Source organism: Apostichopus japonicus, chromosome 1 (genome assembly GCF_037975245.1).
Source record: "Apostichopus japonicus isolate 1M-3 chromosome 1, ASM3797524v1, whole genome shotgun sequence".
Taxonomy (NCBI): domain Eukaryota; kingdom Metazoa; phylum Echinodermata; class Holothuroidea; order Aspidochirotida; family Stichopodidae; genus Apostichopus; species Apostichopus japonicus.
Genome location: NC_092561.1, coordinates 5,335,813 through 5,352,450, shown reverse-complemented (window position 1 = coordinate 5,352,450; position 16,638 = coordinate 5,335,813). Strand labels below are relative to the sequence as shown.

General features: G+C 33.2%; 1 protein-coding gene across 2 annotated transcripts in view; it reads right to left on the bottom strand.

Annotated features, from left to right (window-relative positions):
• Nucleotides 1-654: 654 nt before the first annotated feature.
• Nucleotides 655-16,638, bottom strand: part of LOC139964534 (uncharacterized) — a 50,506-nt gene continuing 34,522 nt past the window's right edge. The window contains exons 5-6 of one of the 2 annotated variants that reach the window (XM_071966214.1): nucleotides 11,635-11,739; nucleotides 655-8,707 (exon numbers count right to left, since the gene is read on the bottom strand). In XM_071966214.1, the coding sequence (XP_071822315.1) occupies nucleotides 8,618-8,707; nucleotides 11,635-11,739 (195 nt within the window). In that variant the 3' untranslated portion in view covers nucleotides 655-8,617. The other variant, XM_071966297.1, reaches the window with a different exon arrangement.

Genomic DNA, 16,638 nt, shown 5'->3' with positions numbered 1-16,638 from the left:
AACAGGCATTTTAATGTAACATTCAATGCCTTTTCTCAAATATTTAGGGTCCTACTTTCTTGATTGAACTACGGTAATACGCTATAACATTACTCTTAGTTTGCCATGGGGATGTGCCATGTCATTATTTTCGAATTTGAAGGTGGAAAATTGTTCAACTGATGCCTTAAATCATAAATCGCCCGATATAAAAGTTCTCAATCTTGACAAAGGGACTTTTTCTTGACACAAATATTAGTGCGCTTAAAGTTATTATGGTTTTGAAATCCTTGTACTGTGGCCGTTAAATTGTCCTTCACAGCTGAAGATGCTGATATGTTCAGTATACCTGCCTCCGCCACTTGCAAAATATTACGTGGTTTAATTTGGTCATGTCCAGTAAAGCAGAAAAACCATTCCAATATTCTTCAGATCGGTATAAATTTCCTGAACTCCTTGGTTAACGGAGACATATTCAAAGAAAAAAAGGATATCACAATTCATTAAGCCTTCAATGTGAACTAAACGTTTCAGGCGCAATTGCGATCCATTAAGATGCTTATAATTACAGGACAACAGTGACAAATAGCGATCCGTTTTCCATGCTGGTGTTATAGTACGATTCAAATAGGCCTACGTCGTAAATAATATAGGAGGAAAAATTGACAAGAAATGTAGAAAGTATCTCACCTTTTTATTTTTCGAATTCATTTTACAAAGCACGCACTACATTTTCAAGTTGCAAATCTCAAAATATTTAACAAATATTGAACCGTATTTGTGTTATGTGTGTTTCTTAACTGAAAAGACAAAAAAATGACTAATAAATTATGACCAGAAATTGTTTCCTTCAATTATTCACAACAACAAGACGGCACCAAAATATAAATATGGCTAGAGTACAGGCTAGTAATAAGGTCATGCATGCACTAAAACATATACGCAAAGGTTAGCAAAAACAGAAAGCGAGTTACTGTACGTAGCCTAAAATTAGGTGCACTGGTACTGTTATAATTTGAGGGATATGCCAGTTTATGTAAGCCTTTGTCATGTTTTTATTATTATTTATATATATAAAAAAAAATGGGGGGGTGCTTTTTTGGCATTTGAAAGAAATTGTAAGCTGTCCGGTAAATCTATATCATTTTTATTTCATCACGTGTTAGTATGAAGTAACCTACAGTTTCATCCAATTTTCATACGAGGCAGAGCAAAAAAGAGAAACATTGAAATTTCAAAGTTTAAAAACAAGGCAAAATATTGATACTTTAATATTGCCACTACTACCATTATCCAATAGATTTTAGAGCTGATTAGCTCGATTTACTTTATTAATGATATGATAGCGGATAAAACACGAGTCTAACACAAATGTCGATTATCTCTGTCCATGGTGTATAGGCTACCATATCTCATATAAACAACCGGCGTTTTCAATATTGCCTAGCTTCATCCATCGTAATTCCACTGTACATCACGACGAGGGAGCAGCAAGTAAGACACCATCTTCCGATTGATTCATGAACTTGAAAAGGCTGACTAAACTAAATTAGTTTATCTGCCGATATTTTAATTGAAATAAATAAAACACAAAACTGTAAGCAAACTGCTTATCCACTTAAGAGCATGTGTAAAAGAATGTGTCGACCCTAGCACGATCTTCCTCAGAGGCTCAATGACTTGCGAACCTGCAGTAGGCCAATTGTAACTAAAGTTGTCGTGGAACTAGTACATGGCTTGGTTGCTAGAGAGGTGTGAAAAGTTGACAGGTCAGTAACAAACTTGACTGTTCCAAGTGCAAATTTTTCTATCAGGTACAAAGGCACTATAGTAACATCTTTTTGTATATTCGAATCTTTCTATCATGTGAGTATGGTTTGCTTTGTCATAGCAGACATAAAAGTTTTGTGAATGTTGAGTAGGTAAACTAATGAATTAATGTGGAAACAATTATTAAATATTAGAAAAACTAGCAAATGTCTATCAATAGTTAAGTTTATGTTATGTTACAGAATAGTGTATGATAGATATAGTAACATTATAGGTGTAACCTCTGTCATTGTCCTTCATATGCAGTCAGCCGCACATAAAAAAATGCAAACATTAAGTGCTATTAAATTTCATGTTGTTTGCATTGAACAGGAAACATTATTAATAACAATGACATGAGCACAATAAAATAATGCCACATGTTCATTTCCCAGTGTTGGCCCAAGTCGATTAGTAGGCTATATATATTTCATAGTCAAGTGACTTGAACATGTTTCCCGACCCTACAGATAATACACTGACTCAAGTCAACAGCACGACTCGGAGTCATGAAATTCACTGGGTAACGGGGTAAAATTGACCTTAAAATAAAGATGCTTGTTACAAATGAGCCTTTGATGTTGCCTCAAATGTACTCTTTTTATCTCACATTATGTCTCTCTTGTCAAACAAATGCAACCACTCGGAAGCTTGAAATGTTACATTGTAACAAATATCTGCCAGTGACAAAAAAAAAATGTCAATGGAGAAAATATACCAAGCCAGCTGGATGCAAAGAGATAATGATTTGATTAATAACATATTTTATTTCCACGTCACACATTATGTGTACACACTTACAATAAAACAATCAGGGGGTACATATGTAAATAAAGCTCTCCTCTACGGATGATTCATGGGTAAGGTGTAGAGATACACTGCAAAATGCAAATATATTGAATAACTCCACGTAAAGTTAACAAAATACAGTAGGGGTAACCGGATAATTGTCTGCATCCGTTTTCTCAATGACGAATGACGGATATGTCTCAATCTCTAAATAAACACTACCGACTGACTAAAGTGTTCGAGGATGATAGGGGATGCCATTCCATCATCAGATGATTTCTGGCTAGGTTTACTCATCAAATTACAAAATTTCAGAAACAAAACGTCTGGAAAAAAAAGCAACAAGTTTTATAACTTTAAGTACTGCTGATTTTCCCTTTGGTTTGATGAAATATCAATAATGTATATGAGTTTATTTAAAACTATTATCAATCAACCAATGAACATATTTTCTCTCTATTCAGTAAAAAGAAAAGGGAGAGGGGGGGGGGAGGAATAATGAAGCATGGTGAAAAACTGTACAACAACAAATTGTCAAAATTTTGTAAATATTCAACATCAAAAAGTGCTGGAAAATTTGCACAGGAGAGCAAATATGTAGCTTTTTTTTGGAAATAGCAGTTTTCATTAAAAATATGCTGACTTCAAGAACTGGTTGAAACTGTAGTTTACCTTCCTATTTATTTTTCCATTTCTAATAGCACCACTGAAATGATGAAACCAGAGAATATGCAAAAGATATCAGAATAGTCTGACATTTCAGTGATATATGAAGTTATTACTGTTGGGGGGGGGGGGGGTAAACTGTTAACTGAGAAAGGGCATGAGTCATAACAGGACTTGAGCCACTGATCGAAGACCAGGGTAAAGCCCACAGAAGCTGTTTTGTTGAAGCAAATTTGATGCATAAAAATACATATCAAATAGAGAAATTACTCTGATTTTTTTTCCATTCTCTGGCTCTATGTAAGGAGAGTAAGAGCTTTAACCCCCCCCCCCCCCCTTCCTTCACTGATATGTTCCCGGCATTATCAGTCCAGGATTTGATGAATACTTTTATATAATGTACTACTCTACATGTGTGTGCAAGTATTGGGTTATATGGCAACATCTTCAGGAGACAACAAATTATAATTAAGAAATTTAAATTACTGCTTTTTGCAGCCGGTTAGGAGTAAAAGTAATTTAAATACCTTTTTTTTTAGCACAACAAATAGTAAAAATAAAAAAAAAATAAAAAAATTGCATACATTTTCCTAGCTGGGGATATTCTAACACCATCTTGTTGAAACAATACAATTTGTTAAATACAATACATTTTTGGGTACCTCAAAACACAACCTGGTTTGCACTACAAAGCTTCATCGCTACACCCGATTTCATAATAAAACTATCAAATTAAATCTAGTTTTATACACAAAGAAAAGAAATTGGTTTATACAAGACTTCAAGGATACCTTCACTTGACTATCTCACAGAATCTCCCTTCATCGGAACGAATCACAACCATGTGCAAAGAAAGTAAGACCTTTTGAAAAGAAAATATTGCGATGATAAAATACAAATTATCCACCTGAATAATGCCAACAAGATGACATCTTTAATCCCAATGATGAATACGCATTAGGATATCATTTTAAACAGGCCATACCTTGTCACATATTTATTTTCTTTCAAGATGTCAATAATTAAAATACTGAACAAAATATCGGTTAACAGAGTTTATAAACGACCGGTATATTTGAGAAATATGAACAGATCCTCTTTGCATTTATCTCCCATTTAATTAAATCTTTGCTGATGAAGTTCCATTGGTGAGCAATAAAAGAATGTGAGAGGTATAATTTTTTTAGTTTATCTTGTTAAGGAAATTCTGAGATACAGATATTATTAATATTTTTCCAATAATAAGTACAAATCTTTTGTTTGAAAACAAGAGATTGATGTGATTTTTATTCTACTTATTTTATGTTCTTGCTTTTGCATTGAATACTAGACATAACGACAGAATTGCCAACCACAGTAAATAATTTGAATAGTACTCTTTGGTGACAAATCTTTTGCACAATTGAAAGAAGATAATAAAAAAAGGTTAGTTGCACAGTAGAACAAAAGAGATATGAAAATGAAAGAGATTTCTGGTCAATAATAGAAATTTATAAATATTATGTGGTGTGACTCAGTAAAAATTGTTTGACTGACACTTTTCAAACATTAACTCTGCTAATAATTCACTAAATTTACAAGTTTTAACTATAGGAACGGTTCAACACCTGGTTAAGGATGCTTAAAATGAGACAACATTTACATCCACTTCAAGGTTTCTTAGGTGTTCTTCAGTCTCATTGTCTTAACTTATGCGGTAAACGTCATGACAAGAGTCATCAAAATAGGATAGGTTTTAAGAAACAGTTCATAATAATAGAAAGTATTATCCGTAAAGGTGGTGTGACTCACTAAATGTTTTTGAGCTGATACTTCTCAAATTTTAGATGTTAATAATTCATTAAATTTACATGTTCTCATTATGAAAGGTACAAAACTTGATTAGGATCATCTAATTATGAGACAATTTACATCCATTTCCAGGTTCATCAGGTGCCTCAGTCAGATGGTCTGGACTGATTTTCTCAAGGTAACATTTGAAAATTGCAATTTCTAACTGTGAGAAGGTACAAATATTGGTTGAGAAATTTCAAATGAGAGAACATTTTACATCCTTTTCCAGAGGCATAATGCAAGAGAGGGTTCACTTTCTAAATCAATGTGGAGAAGGGTCAATGTGAGATGAAGTAAATGTAGTTTAGGCTTTAGTATGTTACTTTGAATAAGCATTTGGGGTCAGTGTCCAAGCAAACAAAAATTGGGCAGCTTTAAGTGACAGTTTACATTTGCAAGTTGACTGTATAACATTTGACCAGGATGGGAAAATTATGAAACTGTTAAATCCATTTTCCAAATTTATAACATGCTGTAGGTTTTTTCATTTATGTGGTTAAAGAGTCAATGTAAGCATGATTAAACATAGGATAGTTTTTGAGTAGCATTTACTATGAATCAAGCATTTTTAATATCTAATCTTATTACATACACATCTCCAGCTTACACTGTTAAAATGTCTTTAGTCGATCATTCCTCACAAAGTTAAGTTGTTCATATTTTAATCATACTTTCTTTTTACCTGCATGGGAATCACTTGTATGAAAAATGACTAGGTGCAAAATGGCAGATTCAATGAAATAATTACGAACTAGCTATTAAGCTATACTAGAGTGGCAAGTCCAGAAGGATCAATTAATACTTTTTTTTGGTTATTGTTTGGCGAATTATTGACATATAAAAATGAAATAAAAAGCATGGTTTGGCAATTTCTTTGGTCTTAATTTGAGACCACATATTCCCCATTTGTGTTTCAAAATTATCTACTACAGCCTATTACATTAATTGTACCACAGACCATTGTTAGTTTAATATACTGACCATGAATCAACATTCTTGAAAATCATGAAACAATACATGCGAGTACCAAGAAAACAAACATATTTTGAAATGTGGCATTTAATGAAACAATGCCAAAATCTTCCAGCATGAAGAAATGGTTTAGGTGATTAAACTTTCAAAGATCATTTCGTCTCAGACAATAGCAATGTATAATATCAATTACTGTACTTTGAAATTCATCTTTTCCAATACACTATTTTATTTATTTTGTTTCGCTCTTTATTTTAGTTACTGCTGTCTAGTTTTGGAGCAGTACATTTAAACAGAATTTGAAATTTTACTGTTCATAGAAACCAAACAAGGTTCTTTACTTTGCACTTACTTTTTAAAGGAAAACATTTCATTTGTGGACAGATGGATAGTAGTCTCTTCAAACCCCACATCAACTCCAACTTCTGCCAAAATATAGTTTGAATGCTCATCCAACAAACAATTGAAATTTATATTGACCATTGTTAATCTTGTTCGAGTGGCTTTCTTGCTTAATTTTCTCAGCATTTTTGAAGACCAGTGACCACACATGCAGAATCAAATGAATTGATAGAAAATGCAATCTAAAGAATTCAAATTTATGTTGTGATGTCCACTCTTGAAACCTTTGACTCAGGTATGATGATGTTGTTGTAACTTGCATCAATCTTTATTTGAAGATTCTTCTTTCAATGACAGTATCAGGACTGACAGATGTACAATACAGTAACAGCATTCCTCTGTCTAATTAAGTCTAGTCTTCGATAAACCTATATTGTTTGACAAGTTGGAGAGACTGCCTTATCAATTCTATCAGAATTGATTGGGTGTTAATATATGAGCTATCTCTATTGGTGTCATTTAAGTGCATAAAGAAATAAAGAAAGATGAGCTGCCTGACATAGTTTTATTGACAGGTACCCAAAACATGGAGGTTTTAAATAATAGTTTCATTGGTTGTTACTGCTCTTCAGCTATGACAAGCTTAGAAAGACAGACACCACTGTTTTTGAATGATTGCATAGATGAAACATTTTTATTGCTAATGTTAATAATTTTGATCCTTGCTAATTTTGACTTTCTTAAGTGGTAAAATATTACTTCTATCACAAGAGATAAAAGTATTTGGCATATCGTGTACAGTAGGAACAAGTACTGTAACAACATCACAACTCTTCCACTTCACTCACCAAAACTGGAAAATCTTTGTAGGACATGTCTCATTTTCTTCCATTTTATAAAGAAGCTTTATAAAAGAAGACATCTGAATGTTAAGAGAGCAAAACTATCAGCTCTAGTGAAGGTCCATCTATTACTGGTTATTCCATGTGACTACTTGTCTAAGGTTACTTATTTTCGTGTATACTCTTGTGTACACTCTACAGCCATGTTTAACTGGGAATTTAAACTGTCTAAATACAAGACTGATGTGTTACCTTAAATTTACCAAAAAAACCAAAGGCAATTTTAAGCGATACTTTTCTGAAATTGTGATGGTCATGATGATTTAAGGCTCTAATATAGTTCTCTGTTTTGGTAATTAGTCAAAAATCACATGTATACTGCATTTTGAATGGCTTAAGTGTCTCAAACGTTATGGCATATACACAGCCAGTATTTATTAATCTGCTTGTGTTAGTTATTCATTTTACAAAGTGTCAAAAGTTAGCAACTTAAATTCAATGGTAAATAGGTACTTGGACATGCCAAATTTACCAAGTACACCATTTTGGACTGGACATTTGACATTTTTGTATCAGTTAAGATGAGTTGTAGAATTGATTATGTGTTATGATAGTAAAAACAAAACAGCCATTAAACATTGTATAACAAATAAACCAAAGTTAGAGACAATTACAACTTTTGCTTTCTTCATGTGATGGTTTTTTTTTTAATTCCAAAATATTAAAGCAATTACTCTTTCCACTTTATTCATTCATAGGTAAGCTAGAATAATACAGGGGGAAATTGAATAAAGAAAAAAAACTAGTGAAAGATACTTTGAGAAGTTTATGTACAATCACTAAACCTGCTAACATTTCATCCTTGGAATTCAACCGTTTTCATGGAGTTTGTGAAAGCAAAACTGTCTATGAGGTATCCGATATCTAATTAAGCACTGCATATCAAAGAAAGGTCAAATTTACAGACAACAACTTTCTCATGGGTTTTAATCTCAACATACCTGTACTGCTGGCAGGTAGCCTACACATTCTATGCACATCAGAATTCAGAAGAAGAAAATTAACCTTCAACTTCAATTTGATTTCAATTCCACTCTTATATTTGTTTATCTGCAAATGACTTTCAAAAAAAGAAAGGTAGTAGAAACAAGTTTATTTTGTCATAACCACTGTAAGACTTCTTCAGATTAAGAAGAAATACAAAATTTCCAGGGTACCTTACATCATCAAAAGGTCTGTGCCTTCAGGAGCACTGTCTAAAACTTGTGTTATAAGATCCCATAATATGTACAGAACACAAGGAAGAACAACCAAAATAATTTAGGGAAGATAGATAAAAAAAATGAAAATAAAGAGGGCACTCTGTTGGCACATGGTTGACATCTTCAGGTCGCCTGTAGTTGGCCCATGGCTTTAACTAAGGCTCTCTTTTCCTCTTCGACACGATCCAGTCTCTCCTTCTGTTCCCTACTATCCTGGGAGCAAGAACGATAAAAAGAAGTACAATGTTAAATGCAAGATATAGTATATATCATATTCATTCTAACAGTTGATGTTATGAAATTTCTTCTTAACATTGATAATATACCGCATAAGATGCATATCTGCTACCACTTTAAACTTTCCCGCCACCCGCACAAGACAGTTTGGCAACCATGTATTTTCTGTAACTGGGGCCAGGCTGTGGAACGATTTGCCGTCTTCGGTTGCTAATCAATCCACATTTCTCTCTTTCAACAAAGCTCTGAAGACAATTCTCTGTAATGAAGCCTTTAAGTAATCCTCTTTTTCTGTCTTGTTCATTTGTTTGTTTTATTTTTCCTTAAAAAAGCGCCATAGAATATCGTTTTAGTTATGTCGCTATATAAATGCCTTACATATATTATATATTATAATGTGAAATAAGACTGACATTTCTTTCTGACGATTTTTTGTTGTTGGTTAAACCTGACTATATTTCTTTTAATTCTATCAGTTATTAATATAATAATCACACAATGATATTTCTTTTAAACAGTTGATAATATTCAACTAGACTATGGCATTTCTTTTCTAACATTTGAAAATGCTTTATCAGACAATGCTTTCCTACCTCATGGTTAATAATGTTAAACCAATGATTTTGCTACTGAGCAGCTCATATTAATCTGACAATATTTCTTCTTGAGAGTTGGTGATAAATCAGAAATCAGACTGTTTTATTTTTCATTCTTTCTGTTGAGAATGTTAAATCCGGCTATGATTTGTCATCTTAACAGTTCAACTCTGTTGATAAAATTAAATAACACTACTGTAGTCTAAGCTATTTCTTTATAACAGTTGAGAATGTTTAATCATGATAGGATATTTCTAGTTAATGAAATATAACAAAAACTGTTTTAGCAAACTGCTTATCCACTAAAGAGCCTGTGTAAGATAATGTGTAAAAGTGGGTCTGACGATATTTGTTCTTAACGGTTGCTAATGTTAAATCAGATGATATTTCTCCCTGAGAATTGGTATTAAATTAGACTATGATATATTTTTCTAACAGTTGATGATGTTAACTCTGACATTGACATTTCTCCTGGCAGCTAATAACATCAAATCACACTATGATTTTTCTACCTGAGAATTTTTTATGTGGAATCAGAATATATATTTCTTCCCATATATGTAAGATGATATTATTATTCATTAGACTATGTTATAATCTTAAGTCCCCTTTGTGTATTATTTGTTTGTAATGATTCATCATCTTAAATCAAACATATAGAGAGAATTGGGGTTGCAGATGTCCATACCATCTTTTCTATGATATTTTAACCCAATTAAATGGTGGCCAACTAAAGTTGGTTAACTTTAATAAATACCACTAGATGAGGAAAAAGCTGTTTTTGAATGGATGCTCCCTGGTCAATGTCAAACACCAACTCCTAAACCAGTTAGTTATGTCAAGACCTAAGAACTTTCTTCAGCTTATTTTCTAATTTCAATTGACCTTCTGTTAATCTCTTTTAATTGACAGAGTGAGTACTGCTTTCATGTAGAATGTAATTGAGATAATGCCTCTTGAAATTCTTATCAAAGTCAACACTTGATAGAGGAGAAACTTCCTGGCCTTCAACGAGATGTTATTTCATTTTACTCTTTTCCCTCGCATATCGATTTGACATGCCAGTGATGTTATGCATCTCACATTAACACAGACCTACTTCAGCCAGCATGGCTTTGAGATAAATGGGAGGGTAAATCACTGGTTTCGATCTTTGCTTGACATTCATTATAAGACCTTTATTTGATCTTCAAGGGAATAGAAAAATTGACGTCATCTTGATGCTGTGTCTGTTTTTTGTCCTGATCCCACTCTTGAGATGGTGATTGGTTTATCAATGTTTGAAATCAATGACATCATTCCTTTCTATCAAAATCGTTTTGAAAGCTTCGGTTCAAAGCATCATCAACTGCAATCAAGTTGTATAAAATTGCTATTACTAAGGAATGTAATTTATTTATATTTAATCAGTTATGCTTGTTGATTACGAAGTGAGAGATATGTAGTGCATTTATTTTTAAAAACAACATGAATACTTGACAATCTGACAGTTTTTCTTTAATTTCCAAATTAACATGTCTCCATTCCAATATGCTCTTTTCATAATGGATGAAATATCAAGACAATGCTGTCTAAATTGGATAACAGTTAAATCTTTTATTCTTCGAAACCTTCGTTTATAAGACAATGCTTAAACTTGTATAATGAATTTCCCTTAAAAGCATACAGCTCATAACATAACTTAACTGTAAATTGCTATCACAGTTATTGTGAACAAACCTGCTTGTCTTGCGAATGCCAAAACCAACAAGGATGTATTACCACAAAATCAAAGTGTTCTGAAATAAACTTTCTTGATTTGCAATATTATCGTACCTGGTACAAGAGGGACCTTATATTCGAGACTCAGATTGCAGTCAGCCCACATTGAGGGTGCAATGCTTAATTGTTTAACATTCCCAAAGCGTTAGAATAATTCTTGTCTTATTTAATATAATATCATTAACTTCATCTGTCATTCATTAATTATTTCCATCACAACAAATAACAATTTAAAAGTGAAAGAGATTTGTTCACCCCTCTTTTATGAAAAACCTCTGGTTTTAAATGGACGTGACATCGAGAGAAAAAATATACAGTTCACAGCAAGAAATATTTATGAAACAGGACAACGATTTAGATGACATATAGGAAAATGTTTAAACCAGTCAAGATCACAAGATTCAAAACAGCTTGCATGTGGCACAAGCATCATATCACATTAAGTGAAATATTATCTGTAATGATAATTAGTAATGACCGTGCTCAATAACAACAACAACAAAGACAATATCAAAGGTTAAATAATAAAAGAAGACTTGTTAGTACTTGTCTTAGTAACATCAGCTGTGCCTCAAGATACGATATACGATTGTTGGCCTCGGCCAGCTTCAGTTTCAATCGGAACGTTTCCTGATTTTCAAAGTCGTCAAACTGCATGCAGGGAAAGAAAATAAAGATCGTTCATGCATAAACAACGTGAAGACAGCAGTTGGTGCAATCACGGATAAAGTTAGATATGAACAAAATGCGAGACTGAAATGTTATTGGATAGTCCTCAGAACTATGCGAAAGGTTATTGGCTCTTAGGCTGACGAAGTAATACTTTACACATGTTTGAAAGAATTTAAAGCAGCCATTGTTGGGTTGAGGTGTTGCACATTTAACAAACCTGTACCAAACAATTACTCAAAACAGAGATTACTGTTGATCGAAGTACAAAACGGTCTCAACTAGCTTATTTACAGTTTTCAACAAATGGCAATAGTTGAGTATGTAACAAGATTAACTAAAAAGTCTGCTTTAAGAAGATGTAGTAACAAATATGAGGTATTATTCTCTATTGGTATGTAAATTAGAATTTCTTGATCTGAAGAATACACATAAGAACTATGATAGGCAAATTATTGCCTATATGAACAATAAACTATTCCAACGAGACTCTGTAGAAAATAATTTTTATGCACGTTATGTTTTAATAATAAATACAAAACAAGAAGATAGTTGTGGTATTAACTTTGTTGTAAGATCTATAAATGATAGAAACATCTGCCTTATTCTTCAATAATTAATAAAAAACTTTAAAGCTTGTCTAGGTACATCCTGTCCGTTCAACACAACTTTGGTTGTGGAACTTGTATACATATGTACACTTTGTAAAGTACAACATTGTTCCTAGAGTGAACTGTGAATTGTTCAGAATAGAACAGTACTAAAATACTCCACTCCAAAAACTATCAATTTAAAATGACAGTCTAAAGAAATGAAACAATTATCTTCTTCAAGTTGTGGTTTACTGTAAATTCTGACTGTACAGATATGTTATTAATAAATCTGAAAATGCGACTTAATTAGAGACAGCCATATCTCTGATACATATTGTATGTGTGTATCCCTTTAATTCATTTGGAAAGCTGGAAGAGTTACAGACTACAGTACCTCTTGGCCTATATATACAGAAGTCTGAATACATTCCATTTACTTAAAGCACTGAGGTAAATCTTCTGTCATATCTGTTAATTTAAAACATCTTTTTTGTATTTGGTCAACAATGTTTGTAACTACAGTAATCCCACTGAGTTAAACTTGGAGTAAATTTTCAATTGATCAGATTAAAACTGCCAAAACTGCCCTGACAGCTTTTTCATCAAGTGTAGCTTAAAATAAACTTATATTAACTCATCTAGATATACTGTAATTCTCAACATTGTGTCACACAGACATGTACTTTAAAGTCACATGCTTAAACCAAACTTGAAAACCTGATCAAGCCCAGCCAATAATTACATTGCTATGGGACTTAAATATCAAATAGCATATGGAGAAATTGATTAAAATGGATTCAAAATGCTTCTGTGAGCTGGTTACTTTAAGCTTTACATGAAAAGTATATTCCTGTTGGGATTGGAATGTCACAGATACTTTATTGTCACTTTCATAGAAGTAGCTGATGCTTTTTATTGATTGAAACTAAGTCTTTGGATATTGGCCTATGTTACACCTACTGTAATCTGTATGGATGGAGAAACATGGTCTTTCACACAAAAGTATTATAACATTACAATGATGTGGGGCAGATTGCAATCTGAAACACTTCACAACAGATCTTGTAACATGAAACAAGTTTGATGTTTCCATACATAATATTTCCTTCCTGGTAAAATTCCAATAATATACAGTTTTAGAAGTTTTAAAGGTATATTTCTTCAATATTACAAGCACAATATTCAAACACAATTGTACCTACTTTAATATTTGTGAAATTTTAGCACAGCAACTGGAGACATTTGCTAGTTCCATGACTGTCAAACCTCAACCGTTGAGAAATGGGCAAAGTTTTTAGCACATTCTACATCTTCAGTAGATTTCAGCTTTTAGTTAATATTACCAACAGGAAAGGCCCAAATGATCCTTATTGCTAAAACAATGGGTGGGGTGAAACATACTTAATTCACATCAAAATATGGAAACTTGTAAGACAATTAAACTAATGAGGACCTCCAGCCATGCCCTAAAATAATACGCGACGCTGTCATATCGGATCATATCCAGTTCTGCAAAAATTTATGAGCTGTAGTCTCTGAAATCACTGAAAATTAATTTGAGGAAGCCCTGACAGACACTTCTGGGCAAACTAATGCACCTACACATTCCCTAATTCGCACATACAGTAATGTGACACATTCAAACTAACATACAGTTTTTTTCCACTCAAAACTATCACATTTTAACTAATGAAATGTTGCCCACAGTTCGTTTGGCAATATAACAACCATTTGCTTGTCAAGCAATCAGAAAGCTTCTCTGACGTTATTTCCAAGATCATCAACTAAACTCAGTTTAAGCTTGAGCGTGAGAAAAAATTGGATTCAAGATCTCTAGAAAGGAATATACTAGGCTTAATTTGGAATATACTGGACCTGTGATTCTTTGTAATTACTGAAGATGAGATCTTTCTAAACATATTTTCACAGCCAGCACATAGATTGACATTTGTTAACGCACTTGCTATACAAAATCTCCGGAGATCTGTTAACAGGATAGATCACACACATTAGAACCCAGAGCCATGTCTACTGCACTGTAAGAACTGATATTACAGAAACACTGAAGATATCTTGTTCAGTTTGTCAACCTCCACTGATAGGTTATTCATTAATATTAATAATAATAACATTAACAATAATAACAACATTAATAATACATTAATATCAAGAGGAAAGTTAACCAGTGGAAAGTGAGACTTTTCATCAAAGATAAACAATGGCTTACAAAACCCCCACAATGTTAGGCTTTAACATCCTTGTATCATACAATAAGCTGCAGTTGATTTCTCACCTACAGCATCATATCTTTTATATGTGTAGATGACTAGAAAATACTTTTGCTTGTAGTACATATACACAACTAGTACATCAGACATTTAACAACATACAAATAAACATATTAACACCAAGAATAAAACCAACAATACCAGCCATACTGTATACAAATTTTACAGTTGAAATAATAACTTAACCAACTGACATGTAAATCAGCTTTAAGTGGAATCAGAACTTATGTAAAATGAAGGGAGATTTCTATTAGTTATGTCTTTTCAGATGACATAAGTACTGTGTTGATTGGAATCAGATAATTTCATGTCACAGCTGCAGACAGAGGTTTGCAAATTTATTTTGGCATCATGATCTTCATGCAGAACGTCTCTTACAGCTTTGTTAATTTCACCTGTTTAACATGGTCTATGGTGAAATAAACTGATTAACAATAACACATCAGTGAGGTACAGCCAGCACACTGGCTACAATGTGCATTTCACTTTCATCAGTATTTATGTGATTGTGGGCAGTCAATTAAGGTAGCATACTGTACATTAAAGATACATTTTGTATACTTAATAATATAAACGATATCATACATCCATACACACAGCAGACTCCATACTAGTAGCTTTTCCCACGGCATGTGTCTGTAAAGATACGCACGTGCCAAGTATGTATCACTTAAAAGAGAAGCAAAATCAACCAACATCATTATTTTACATAATTATACTTTGCTATGAAATACTCTCCGGAACATATTTATCAGAAATCATTTTCTTTGGACATTTTGGTTAATACGACGTGTAAATGGACTACTGTATCATTTTGCCATTGATGTGCTGAATATGTTAAAATGCCACAAAGTTAAAAAGAATTTTAGTTTCCCGACCCTTATTTTTCATTTTATATTTAGTGTGAAAGCAATGCCAATACTAGTGTTGATTTTCGTTTAAAATCATTTTAGCAACTTAAAGAAATGTCCAAAAAATAATATATATAAAAAAAATATATAAATTATAAATAATATATATATAAAAAATGATAATAAAATATAAAATAAAAGACATAAAATACAACATTCAATTTTGTCATGTAGTTGTTCTGTGCCATCATGTTTAGACTTGATGAAGTCTTCACTCTAGTATTTGGAACAATAAGGAAAAGTGATATCTGCTACAGTGAACAGCATCAGTGTTTTTAGTTCCTAGAAAGACTTCTTCATCATATGTCCAAAACAAATGCAGGGTTCTGCCGCTGCCGGTCGGCACCGGTCGGGCCCGACCAGCACGCTGAATTACCGACCGCCACAGTCTGCCTGAGTGACTTTTCCGACCGGCACTTATTTTCGATACGAACTCCAAAAAACAGCTCCATAGCCGGAGGGTCGAACGTACAGAAACAATCTGTTTGAGACTAGGGGAAATCCAGTTCATAACTGTTCAAAATATCCAACACATCACAGTGTCATACTTAGTAAAAAATACCAGAGTTCCGCATTCCAGACCAATGACTGTTTTCCGTTTCCAACTCCCGATCGTACTTTTGATAGTTCCATTTATCTATTTTTATCGCGCGAGACACAGGCACTATGCAGCTAGCTAGTACACATACGGCCGTTAACCTTCGTAGCGGGTGAATTTACATCATATTGCATTAGGCACGAGTGACAAGGGCTGGAAAACCTTGCGAACAGTCCGAACCAGGTTCGCGGGAAATCCGCGATGCTCGCGGGAAATCCAGCCTGGCTGGCGAAAAAAAAAATTAGACAAAAAAAAAATAGAAAAAAAAAACGGACGAAAAAATAAAAAAAAACACAAAGGACAAATAAGTACTTCTATAAAAAAAAACGAAAAGTAAAATTTCACAAGAAAAGTTTCAGAAACAAAAGGAAAATGTTCAGAGAGCGTGCTCGCAATTTTAGTCACAATACCAACGAGTAATGATGTGCCCCCAACCCACTTACAATGGCAATTGCGCAAGCTTCAGGGTATACGTGTCACACGGACACCCA